Source organism: Brienomyrus brachyistius, chromosome 17 (assembly GCF_023856365.1).
Source record: "Brienomyrus brachyistius isolate T26 chromosome 17, BBRACH_0.4, whole genome shotgun sequence".
Classification (NCBI taxonomy): domain Eukaryota; kingdom Metazoa; phylum Chordata; class Actinopteri; order Osteoglossiformes; family Mormyridae; genus Brienomyrus; species Brienomyrus brachyistius.
The window spans coordinates 12,110,113-12,122,509 of NC_064549.1; the positions used below are offsets into that span (position 1 = coordinate 12,110,113).

At 45.1% G+C, this 12,397-nt stretch overlaps 1 protein-coding gene across 3 annotated transcripts; it reads right to left on the reverse strand.

The window, feature by feature from the left end:
- Positions 1-1,564: 1,564 nt before the first annotated feature.
- akt2 (v-akt murine thymoma viral oncogene homolog 2) lies at positions 1,565-12,369 on the reverse strand. Of its 3 annotated transcripts, none has more exons than XM_048980362.1 (13): positions 11,163-12,369; positions 8,128-8,256; positions 7,890-8,001; positions 6,503-6,653; positions 6,254-6,385; positions 5,950-6,015; positions 5,759-5,827; positions 5,534-5,656; positions 5,111-5,239; positions 2,807-3,021; positions 2,630-2,717; positions 2,417-2,519; positions 1,565-2,268 (listed from the first exon to the last, which is right to left on the reverse strand). In XM_048980362.1, the coding sequence occupies exons 1-13, from the start codon at positions 11,470-11,472 to the stop codon at positions 2,183-2,185; spliced, it is 1,713 nt and encodes a 570-aa protein (XP_048836319.1). In that variant the 5' UTR covers positions 11,473-12,369; the 3' UTR covers positions 1,565-2,182. The 3 variants fall into 3 exon arrangements, with proteins under 3 accessions (XP_048836319.1, XP_048836321.1, XP_048836320.1); XM_048980364.1 differs by having other exon boundaries at positions 10,982-11,253; XM_048980363.1 differs by lacking the exon at positions 11,163-12,369 and adding an exon at positions 8,370-8,457.
- Between the last annotated feature and the right edge of the window lie 28 nt (positions 12,370-12,397).

Here is a 12,397-nt window from a genome sequence, read left to right on the forward strand (position 1 = left end):
GATTTCTAATGCGCCTGTTTTATTGTGTATGCCTTTTGTTAAGGGATACAGACAGACAATAGACAAAATACAGGAATCTGCTTGCCTGTAAAGGCTGTACAGGGCAATGTAAGGGTGCATCTTTATTTCAGGATGATGATAACAGCAAAAATAGTAAGGCTTAGATAAATAAAAGTACAGAGGGTTAGCCTGCTAAACCAAACATTGCTGCTGGCTGGAAGCCTTGAGTTTTTTTTAAAAAAAAAGAACCAATGTGATTATGTCATATGATGAAGAATATGATTGGTTAAAGAAATGAAGCACAAGCCCCTCCCTCGTTGACCCAGGGACACGTCAAACGCTGCAGGATGTTCAAGTGAATCCTTCCATCTCTATTCTGTCAGTACTATATACGTCATGCCAGGATAACGGGCATTCATTTATAACAGCTCTATAAAACTGCTGTAGAGCAACACAACTATAGATAGTGATCTTCCATTGTTATTTTATAATAATGCTGCAGTACCCCAGTTCCCATATCTTTGTTGCCAAGTTCATCCGAATGATGGCAGCATACCACTGTAATCTCTTTCAAAAGTTAAACTTGGATATCCAACTTGTTTTTCTTTCAACAAGTTGGTGACAAGTTCTAAATGAGAACAATTATGTATGCTTTATGCCCAGTCATCTTTCTCAAACTTGGGGCACAGTCAGCTATAGCCAAAAGATGAAATTAAAAGTTTGCATCTGTGTTTCAGGTACTATGGCACAGTGAATGGTACTGTATCTGTTACTGCCACAGCTTAATAAGGATTTGTGGTGCATCATTCAGTCACACATACATTACTGTTGCCTAATACTGACACTCTGTAGGGGACACTACTTCTGTAAAAGACAAAGAATAGCCTGTGAAATTTTAGTTACCCTGCCCCCTTAGTAAGCAATACCTAAATCTCACTACATATTCTGTATTGTACATAGTTTTATACTAGTAGTCCTTGTCCTGATATACACTCCTACACTCTTTACACATTTATAAATAACACATCTATGTCATATATAACAACTATATTGTATTTGACCATTATCTTAAGTTTGTATCTATTGTATATATGAGAGCTATTGACAACCAGAGCCGCATTCCCTGTATGTGAACATACTTGGCCAAGTAAACCCGATTCTGATTAATATAGGATTTGTCAAAACGCTATTTTGGATTTCAGAAAGATTGATTCAGAAGCCAAACATTTACTTATAAACAGTGCTTTCAATTGCCTATGTATTCTTAACAAAGCTGTTAAATACGGACTGTTTTAAGTTTTACATGCATGCATACTGGTATCCTAAAAGTCTTACAAATATCTGACCACATGATTACACAATATTCAGATGTGACATTATACTGAAATAACCCAGCCTTTTAATTATTATTATTTTTTTTATTCTGGTGAAACTATTCAAACTACCATTGGCCTGTGGTTCACGTAGCTCAGGGAGAAAATACATGTAACATTTCATTAATGAGTCATTTATTACAATTACTCTATGGGATATTCTCATAACAGCTGTCACATTTTTTTTTCCCTTTAAAGCTCGAACTTTTGGTGTGTAGTGTCCCCCAGCTGCACATTTAGAGAATCTTTCTAGCACACAAACACACAAGTTACATTCCTTAATCCACTTGCTTTCCCAATAAAAAGTTCAATACTATTGGTAACAGCTAGTTCCAGAAAGAGCACTTGTAGAAACTGCAGAAATATGGCTTAGAACCTCAGCAACCAGACAAAAGGGGAGGAAGTGTAAAACTCCCCGCCCATGCAGAATTAAAAAAAAAAAAAAAAAGTTAAAATATTTTAAAATATCAGGTTTTTGCTTAAGGTGGGACTTCCTGCTTGTGTGAGGCTAACCTGCTGGAGAAGGGGGCGTGTACCACAATGGCCACACCCTCCAAAGCTCACATGCTGCCAGGCTGCTTGTGCGCTGCTGTGTGTAATTTAGTGCGATGGGAGCAGGCGGCGGGATCCACAGGCAGCTCCCAGTGCAGACGCCCAGGTCATGCTGGCGAGGTCAGCCGCTTGCTCATTCATCCGTCAGTCACTTCCGGATCAGTGAGTGTTTCCGTTTTTTTTTTTTTTTTTTTTTTTAAATCTTTATTGCATCACCACAGGTGATTGAGTGTGGTGTGTGTGTGTGAGAGAGACCATCATTCCCGTATGCTGGCACTGGCAGAGTAGGAGAATTGGGGAAAGTGTGTGCGCTGATCAGGGTCTTCACCATCCAAGCTATCATCTGTAAAACGATGGGGGGGGGGGTTCAGTGACTGCACACTGGCACGACTCAACATAGCAATGCCATCATTGTTGCCACAGCCCACACCATATAAACAATTGTAAATGGAGACGTGTACATATGATGAGAGTCCGGCACATGTACTCACACTGATCTGGGGGTGTGACAGTGATCGTCTGTGCTGTGAACTCGTCATCAAAGTAGCGTGTGTCCGTCTCTGATGTCACTTGGGGTTTGAATGGTGGGATGAGCTGGGGGGAGGTACAGGCAAAAAGGCCACCACGTGAGCATAAAAATTAGCTCACCGATTTTAGCACCCTCCATTCAATCCTGCAGAAGACTGACCCCCCCCCCCCCTTACCTTCCTCTGCAGGACATCCTGCCAATTTATGGATACAAAGAACTTATGGGTCATCACTTCTTTGGCATCGTCAGGGCTGCCCCCAAGTCTACGAGAGAAAACACCATCACACTTCTGCACTGTACTCCGTTTAATCACTCGTACTGTAAGACTGTGCCTCTGTGCAGTCCTGCCCACCTCTGCTTGGGGTCCTTTTTGAGCAGCCCGGCCAGCAGCGCCCGAGCCTCAGGCGACAGGTTCCTGGGGAAGCGGATCTCCTCCATCAGGATCTGTTCAAAGAGCCGCTCGTGGTCCTGGTTGTAGAAGGGCAGCCGGCCGCACATCATCTCATACATGACCACTCCCAGCCCCCACCAGTCCACCGCTCGCCCATAGTCGTTGTCCTCCAGAACCTGTGGAGGACAACAGCAGATGGAGATATCCAGAAACAGGAACACAGGACACCCAGACATTTTTTTGAAGATGCCATGCATTTTCAAATTCAAGAAGTTTATCATCATGTACATAGTAAAACACATATACACATTAGACCCATGTCATGAAATTCTTACTTTGCTTGCTCATCTTCGAAAAAAAAAATAAAAAATAGAATATCGTAATTAAATGATAAAAATATAAGAATCACTCGATAACGTGCACAGTGCCGAAGGACATACAGCAAGAGATGGATATGAATATAGATGTGGGGTCCGATTAACTTGAGCTTTTAGCATTGTTCAAGAGTCTGACTGCCTGAGGGAAGAAGCTTTTCGTCAGTCTTGTGGTGCATAATTTTATGCTCCTGTAGCGTCTTCCCGAGGGGAGGGGTGTGAACACGATGCGTTGGGGTTGTGTATTGTCTTTAATTATGTTGTGGGCCCTCTTGATGACCCTACTGTTACACATGTCCTACAGAGAGGGGATGGTTGTTCCAGAAATGTACTGTGCAGTTTTAATTACATGCTGGAGAGTCACCTTCTCCTGCACAGAACAGTTACCATACAGTGAAGACACTCTCTACTATACCCCTGTAGATATTGGTTAGGGTTTTGGTTGACATGCCAAAATTTCCTCAGCTTCCTCAGGAAGTACAGTCTTTTGTTCGCCTGGTTGATGAGTAGTTGTGTATTATAGTCCAAAGTCAGATCCTCACTGATGTAATCTCCGAGAAATTTGAAGACTTCTACTCTCTCCACTTCGGCCTCACAGATATGAATAGGCACCTTGAATTACACTTATATACAGGCTCAGGACCTTCGCTGACCTGATCATGTTTTGTTTTTCATACTTGATTCTGACAGGTTTCTTTCAACCATTGCAGTGATGCATCACGTGCATCTTGCAAAACTGTCTAGAAATGTGTCAGTAACAACATCACAGAGACCTGTGAAATCACAAAACCATTTAACCACAGAACCGACAGAAGTGGCACAGAAACAACTCTGGCAGCATTTCATATGCAAGAAAATTGATTATGCACAGCTGGATATTCTACAGCCAAAGAGGGAGCAGGAATGCTGAACATCTCGCAAATACACCAAAGTCCCTTGGTGTCTTTCAATACCTTCTCTAATTTTTGCACACAAGCACTGCTACATAAACCACATGTCCTCAGTACAATGATATGCTGACTCGCACATTAAAGAATGGCAGTAAGTATCAGCATCAAATTATAACAGTAGCAGACAAAATAAAGACTAACTGAAGAAACAGGAAATGAGCGCTGATGATACACTAAGCTGGCTTTTGATCTTTTATACATGGGTTAAAAGCCCTGAAGGTCTCCAGTGGAATTAGGCTCATGCAAGGGTCAGCTTCCAGCAATGGGAGTTTTACTTACAGAAAAATGTTCTGAGGGGAGAATGGAAAATGGTTGGTTATCTCTCAACCAATCAGATTGTAGAGGAGGTGGAACCAAGACATCTGACTGGCTGGACCCACCTCCACTACAATCTAATTGGTTCAGAGACATAACCAGTCATTTTCCATGCTGCCTTCCGAACATTTTTGTGCAAGTAAAACTCCCATTGCTGGAAGCTGACCCTTAACAGTCACCCTAGCAACGGCCAACCCTGCACTCTGACCCCAGCCTTCGGTCTCACCTATGTCACTAGAGAGCAAGATGGGATGTGCAAATACTGAGCACCCTACTGACTACCGTCACAATGACAATGAAGGCATTCTATTCTATTATACTCCAACCCTATGGTTTGAAGGTAGAAACTGTTTCAAGTCCTGATGTCTTACTGTGATCTGCTTTATTTTAGGAATGTTACATCAGCTGTACATAGGGGTGTATCCAGAGGTGGGAGTTTCAGGGCCAGAAAGTAAAAATCCTGGCCAGGATTTTGTGTCAACCAACCAGTTGAGTATAAAGAGTCACAGTCATATAGTACTAAACAAGTTGGTTGAAACTTTCTGGACCTGAAACTTCCACCGCTGTGTATCCAGCCGTGGCAGCACTGACAATGTAAACGTGTGAAGCCGACGGGCAGACTCTACCTCAGGCGCTAGGTACTCTGGCGTGCCACAGAAGGTCTTCATGGTGGCCCCGTCCGTGATGCCCTCCTTGCAGAGGCCAAAATCTGTGATCTTGATGTGGCCGTCTTTATCCAGCATGAGGTTCTCAAGCTTAAATGCAAAAAAAGAAAGAGAAATAAAATGGGTTGGATAGGGGGCACAGCTTCAAAAAACCTGAAGTCCTGCTACAAAAACCTTTCCACAGAGTTGTAGTCATGAAGTGCACTCCCCAGAAATCCGATTAAAAAGTTCTGACACCAATTACTGTAATCTCACCACAAAGATTTTAAAACAATACTACTGCCATTGAGGCTGTAAAATGTAAATGCAAATATAAAACACACTGGAGGTGATGCACGCTGACATTGGCACACATTTTTCTGTTGACCTGAAGCTGACGCTCACCTTGAGGTCCCTGTAGACGACATTGCGCGAATGAAGGTACTCCAGGGCCGACACGATCTCGGCGCCGTAAAAACGGGCCCGGTCCTCGGTGAAGACGCGCTCCCGGGACAGGTGGAAGAAGAGCTGCGGGCGCATCGGCTGGCGTCACTGCATGCCACCGTCACGGGTGCTACGGCTCGCACAAAGGCGGCGTGTTCATTGGGAGGCGGGCACACTGGCACTCACCTCTCCTCCGTTGGCGTACTCCATGACAAAACACAGTCGGTCATGTGTTTGAAATGCATACTTCAGTGTCTAAGTCAAGGAACAGAATAAGCTACTGTCACCAGCCCGACTCGGCTGACAGGCAGAGAAACGCATGCAAGCACTGCAATGGGGCTAGGGGACTGGAGTATAGGATGTGAGATGGTGCTGACCGTGAGAAAGGGGTGTCTGGTGTTTTGCAGGACTCTGCTCTCAGTCACCGTGTGCGCAACCTCATCCTGGAACAGACAGACACACAGACATTTTGCAGGCCTGCGACATTCCAGCAGAAACCAAAGTCGTTTTGACATCCTACATCATCTGAAAACTCTGATCTACACTGGCTATGACACTAGCATGAGCTGGTTCAGGACAAATCATTCCCAAGGTGTGTGCAGATACAGAGGGCAGGAGACTTACCCTCACCGTTAAAAGCAGGGCAAGTTCTGAGAGAAACAGCGAGTACAAACCGCCTACCTTTGCGATAATAACTTCCTTGCGCAGAATCTTCATTGCATAGTACATCCCTGTGGCTTTTTCCTTGACCAGGATCACTTTGCCAAAGGTCCCCTTTCCCAGCAGCTTAAGGTAATCAAAGTCATTCATCGTCTGCAAGAGGACGACAGGTTAACAGCAATGATCATGTGATCCCATCCCTCACCAGGGGCCAGACAGAGGCATAGTAAAAAGCTGTTAGATGGCTTCCCAGGCGCATTGGAAACAGACCACTTTGGATCGAGACTTGGACACAGACACTTCCATCTCCTCCATCCCGCTGCAGTCGCTGGGAGAGCCGAACTTGACATCCATGGGTTCCTCTTCTTCCTGTGTCTTCAGGCCATTGGCCACTGCTTGGATGGCCCGCATCCATTCCTCCCTGAGATCGAGGGGGGGGTTATGGTTTGACATACACCATGGCACAGGCATCAGTGTCATGCCTCGATGGTCATGCGAGAGTTATGGGGACAGACAGCACTGTTCTGAAAGCTCTCCCTTTAGTGAGATTTAATTTTTGGGTTGGGTAGGATTTGGGGGGGGGGGGGGGGGGGGAGGGTTGCTGAGTAAGGTACTACTCAGGCCAGGAGCACAGACGGCAGGGGAACACGTCACCCGCAATTAAATAGGGACCCTGATATGGGCTCCCTGCTTCTGCGGGGGGAAAAAAACTGCAAAAAGGAAGTAGCATCCCTAATTAGGGTGGGATACTGTGATGTTTCAACTCAAACTGTGTCGACAAGCACAAACTACTCATAGCGTTTATACCAATTTAAAAAAGGATAACTCAAACACCGATGTCACTTTCTAAAACATTTTATTCAAAAACACCGAAACCTGCCACACTTGTGACTTGGCGCATTCCGCCATTGTGGGTCTCGGGTCCTGAACGAGCTGATATCTGAGCTGCCTAAGTTGTGCCAGATGCAGTGCTGGTCACACAGACCGAAGCAGTATGCAATACAGAACAAAAGCAACCCATAAAGAAATGATCTATCACATAAAGGCTTAATCTACACCAGGGTTGGCCAATCTTATCTGCAAATGCACGTTTTTAGAATAACTTAGATTATCTGTTCAAACCCAGGTGTGAGAACTCTGGAGCCAGTAAATCCTCTATTTAGTAATCTCATTAAGGAGTAGCAGCAAAAACCCGCATACACAGCGGCCCAATCTGGATAAGACTGGCCACCCCTAATCTATACCGGGCATTTTTTGGATGCGAACCGAACCGAAATTTGCCCCATATCTCTGACAGGCTCATTTATGTTACTATTTAAATTTAAATTTATATTACTGTTAAATTGTCTTAAAATAAAGCAATAACACTATGAATGTGTCCTCACACAATATGTAACAGAGTATAGTGAGGTCAGTAAATTTAAAATTTGCAACACATTGTAGAGAAGGTCCTCTGTTGTTTAGGTTATTGTCCAATAGGTCATTTGTGGATAATTGGCATTTAGGTAAACTATATAAACATTAAAGTTGAGACCTTTTGCACACTGTTTGGTCTCCCACACGTTTACAGTGGTGAGACACCGTATCCAAGACCTGCAGCCCAGCACCACCTCTGTCTCCCTCCCTCCCAGATAGAGGGAGTCTGGCTGCTCCTCACCGCTCGTCATTGCTGTCCACGTGGAAGGTGCGCTCGATGACGGTGGTCCACTGCAGACAGCGGATGACGAAGGTGTTCGGCCGTGGCCTCTCCGTCTTCATCAGCTGGCATTCTAGAGCATGACGGAGTTCAGCGTAAAAGCGTTAAAGGGTATTCAGTCATACTTAATGGACAAGAACATACAGCAGAAGCCTCAGCCATGCTGCCAGAGCCTGACGTAGACCCCGGAGTGACAGACCTGCCACAGAGAAGTTGTTGAGGGGGGGCATGGTGATGTCAGACATTTCTGGTTTCTCTTTGTAGCCAATGAAGGAGCCATCGCTCTTCAGAATGAAGTACCGCGGCCTCCATGTCTTGATGTACTCCCCTGCAAGCGGACGCACAGAAACGCGTCATTAAAAAGCAGCTTAGACGTGGGCTCTGTGGGCTACAGCCCGGCAGGAACGCGGCGACCTGGGGGGGGGGGGGGGGCCTCCTCACCTCGCTTCTGCAGCCAGCCCTCTTTCACCACACTTACTTCATTCATGCTGAGGCAGCAAAGTTATGGGGGTGGGGGGGGGGGCAGGGTAAGGGGAGGGGGGGGTCACAGGGCGTTGGGAAAGGAAACTGTGCCGTGGTAAGGGCAGGCAGGTGACAGCTGGGGGCTCAAGATACCTAGAGAGAAAGGTGGAGAATGAGAGATGCAGTCAGAGAGATTCATTTCACAAGTTACATACAAGCATGAAATGTGTACTATTACTTTGGCAAACAATCCAATTAATGGAAAACCTTGAAAAGAGGGGAAACAGATGCTACCTCTTCTGTAGAGAGATGGGCAGGTACATTCAGCGACCTTAATGGTTGCCAAGGGCTAATGTTCCTCTGGAATATGAGGACCTTCAGACACAGAAGCCCATCACCAGATACAGAGTGGAAGGGAGGTGTGAGGAAACAGTACCACCCCGAGTCACCGTTCTAACCCCATTCATGTCCACATTGCCGCAATTAAAAGAATGGGATTTATTACAGGGCAAAACAGCTTGCAAAGACAAGAAAGACCCGCAGATTCTTGCTGTAAACACTGTTTTTGTATCTGCCCTACAAAGGAAAAACACAGCAGCTACAATGACAATGAAACTGAGAAAAAGGTCTTTCATCTTGTGGATTATGAAGTTACTAATCTTAAGAGTCTCTTCTTCAAACCAGAGTGTGGTTGAACTGTGATATTTCACAAGATAAAACATCCTAGGAGACCAAGTTCTGGTCATAACACAATTTCGATAAAATATGCAGTTCTGATGTTTTTGCCTTTGTATGATAATGATATTCCACCATGTGAACCTACAAATGTGAGTGATATAACACTAATATATTGAATATTTTGTCAAATATATATGCAATAGCAATGGGGAGGTAGAAGCTGCAATACAGTTTCATAAACACTGTACTGAGGTCACAGAATCTGGACGGTTGATGGGACATTCCCAAAAGGTTTCCTCGGAATGTTTGCCTAAAATGTAAATGAAGGGTCCCCATGAAAGCCCGCCATTACTTACGCAAATTCTGATTAAGTACTTGACGATGTAATGTTCTGCCTTGGAAAACCCTCCACAAAAGCTTTGCCAGCATCAGAGGGTCAGAGCGTGACAATTCAGGACAACTTAGTGCTGGTAAAATACTGCATAAATACTGATTAATTTGGGGGGGTGGGGGGGCGGCAATCAAGGTCCTGCCCACCACACAGGTTCCATCTGCTGAGCTCGGTAGGTTAGGAATCAGTGCACATGTATCAGAAGTCTATGGCCAGCAGAGTAATCATATCACCACACAGGCCTAGCAGATACTGCTCTCTAAAGCAAAGCTGCCCAAGTCATACATCTGCTAAAGAACAGTAAACATACAGGTGGGCAGGGAGACAGCACGGGCCGTCTGATAGGGGCACAGACTGCACCATTCCAGTTACAAACAGAAACTGATCTCTCAATAAGTCATACATTGTTCAGCCTGGGTTTTCCCACAAAATTTCCAAGCCTTATTAGGAGCAACACTGGAAACTACTACGGCTGTACCTCCTTTCACATCCACTGAAAGGCAGAGCTGCAGGGATTCTCTGTTCTGCTTCTCCAACCCTAACCATCCCCCCTCACATCATGGGATGCAGCCATGACTCATTTCAGCAACCTAGCTAGAGAAAAGCTCTTCTGGGCTTGCTCCAGAGAGACCTGGTATGGCCAACGTCCACAACCGCTGTTCTTAACCACTGAACGTTATCCAGAGAAATTTACAGCATTACCAGAGCTTGCAAACATCTTTCCAGGGTCTAGTAATGCAGTTTTGTATTTTCATGGAAATATTCATTTGCATTCTTTGTGACCAAAAATATATGACCGGCTAGAGCGCCCGATGTCTTCGGTGGGGAATTACCTGGCCTCCCCGGGAAAAGTATGTACGAATGCAAAACGCCGGAATATGACTTCAAATATTATGAGGGATCATTTCCTGATCTCATCATGAGCGAATGCTTATCTCCTCAATGATCATTATAAGAAACAACAACGACATTTATTTATATTTGTATACAATTACATATAGGCTACAATAAATAAGAATGTGCATCCAGACGTGCGAGTATATGCAACCTGAGCGTACAATGACACGTTTCAAAGCCGATTACATTATACCAGCACAAACAGGGACGGCTATGACTCCAGAAGCTGGCAAGACTGCGAAGAAAGGTGATGCATCCGCATAGCTTAAGGGATCGTAACACGAGTGCCAGCGGGGCAGCGCCGCCGGGGCGAAGCGGAGCTGCAGCTGGTGCCTACCGCCGTGCCAAAGGTTACTGAGAGAGAAGCCAGGACAGCAACAGCAAATAAACATAAAACCAACCATTTCATTGTTTTTGAATTTTGAAAAGCAAGGTCAAAGACAGGCGAGATGTGTGTAATACTGAATGCTGACCTGCACTGCGGTCTACTTCATTACTTATACCGTGTTTATCTGCAGCTCTACGCTTCTTCCTCGACAGGGATAAGAGCATTTTTCGGGGCTGCGGGCCACCCGAAATATACCATAGATGTTTCTGCTCCCCCTCCTTTCTAGCGCACCCTTACCTGTCCTCGGGCGAGCTGCCAAAGTGCTCGGGTCCGGACCCTCATGCGCCGTAACCCGACGTGCTGAGTCTCCCCAGTCCGCTGAGCGCTGCCCCGCGGCGTGTCCTGCTGCCCCCGCGGCGTGTCCGCTGCCCGTCTCCGGCTCACAAACACACCATCCCGGCGGCCGCCGTTCACTTACAGCAGTTTCTCGCTGCAGTTGTTCGTCGTTCTCTGTAGGTCGGTAAGCGCAGGCTGTGCTTCCGCTTTCCCACTTGTCTTTTAGGTAGCGATACAATTATATTATTCTCCGTTTTCCTTAATTTAACCCTAAAGCACGGTACCAGCAGGCCTTTAGAGAAAATATGTATTCCGCAGGAGCACAAACAGGAAATGACGTGTACACACATACACACACATACGGCGGCGATTACAGAAATAAATAGCTGGAAGTTAGGATTTGCAGACTTTCGCGCAGAGGTTACACAGGAATACAACCTTTGCGGTATCATCAATGGTATTTGTGTCCCGGTGGTCAGTAGGGATGTAACAGCGATAAGACATTATTTACCACTGTAGTTTCCGGAACAACCCCCCGGCTATGCGGTACGACGGAGGCATATATCGGCTTTGCAATGCAAAAAAATGCCGTGTCCTTCGCGGCTAAATATGGCACAACGCTCTATTAGTCGTATTTTGTTTTCATTATTGTATTAGTGTATTGGCGTAACATACTTGCATTAGTTGTGCATATTAGCTTTGCATATAATTATGCTCCACATAAAAGTGTTGGTCAATGAATAAGTAGAACAAAGCAGAACATGGAAGCCAATGTCATTTCTTAACGAACTACACTGAATACGATTTTGAAAACGTTTTGTGTAGTTGCTCTTTGCGGCCAAATGGTGGCGATGATTGTCGAACATTAAGTACATTCTCTTATAAGGCGTGTTTTGGAAGAGCGGATTTTAAACAATGCGATTGATATATTAAGGAACAATTACAGTATAGTGCTATTCCGTCTGCAAGGAAATAAACTGGTGAACGAAGAAAAGACCCAGCTACCCACTCGCGTAGGAATACACGGAGCACACACACCTGACCCGCCTAGGAATACACGGAGCGCACACACCTGAAACACCCCGGCACTGCCTTAGTTTACCACATGCGTAATCCTGCTGGTGTTTGTATGCTGTTTTTTCCGCATTTGTTAACTTTTATAATTAAAAAAAACACTTAACATCCAAAGCATATCTAAACGTCCTTGTTCCGAATGCCAAGTGGTGAGCGCGAAAGGACACAAGATAGTTCTTTCCCCACTTAAAATTTAGTAGCAACTTTTTTTCATCTGCAACCTTAAGGTTTTTTTTCCAAGTTTGGCTGTGTCTGTTAATTACGAAGCATTTAAGTATTTTGCCCCAACCCTATTGATTCTGC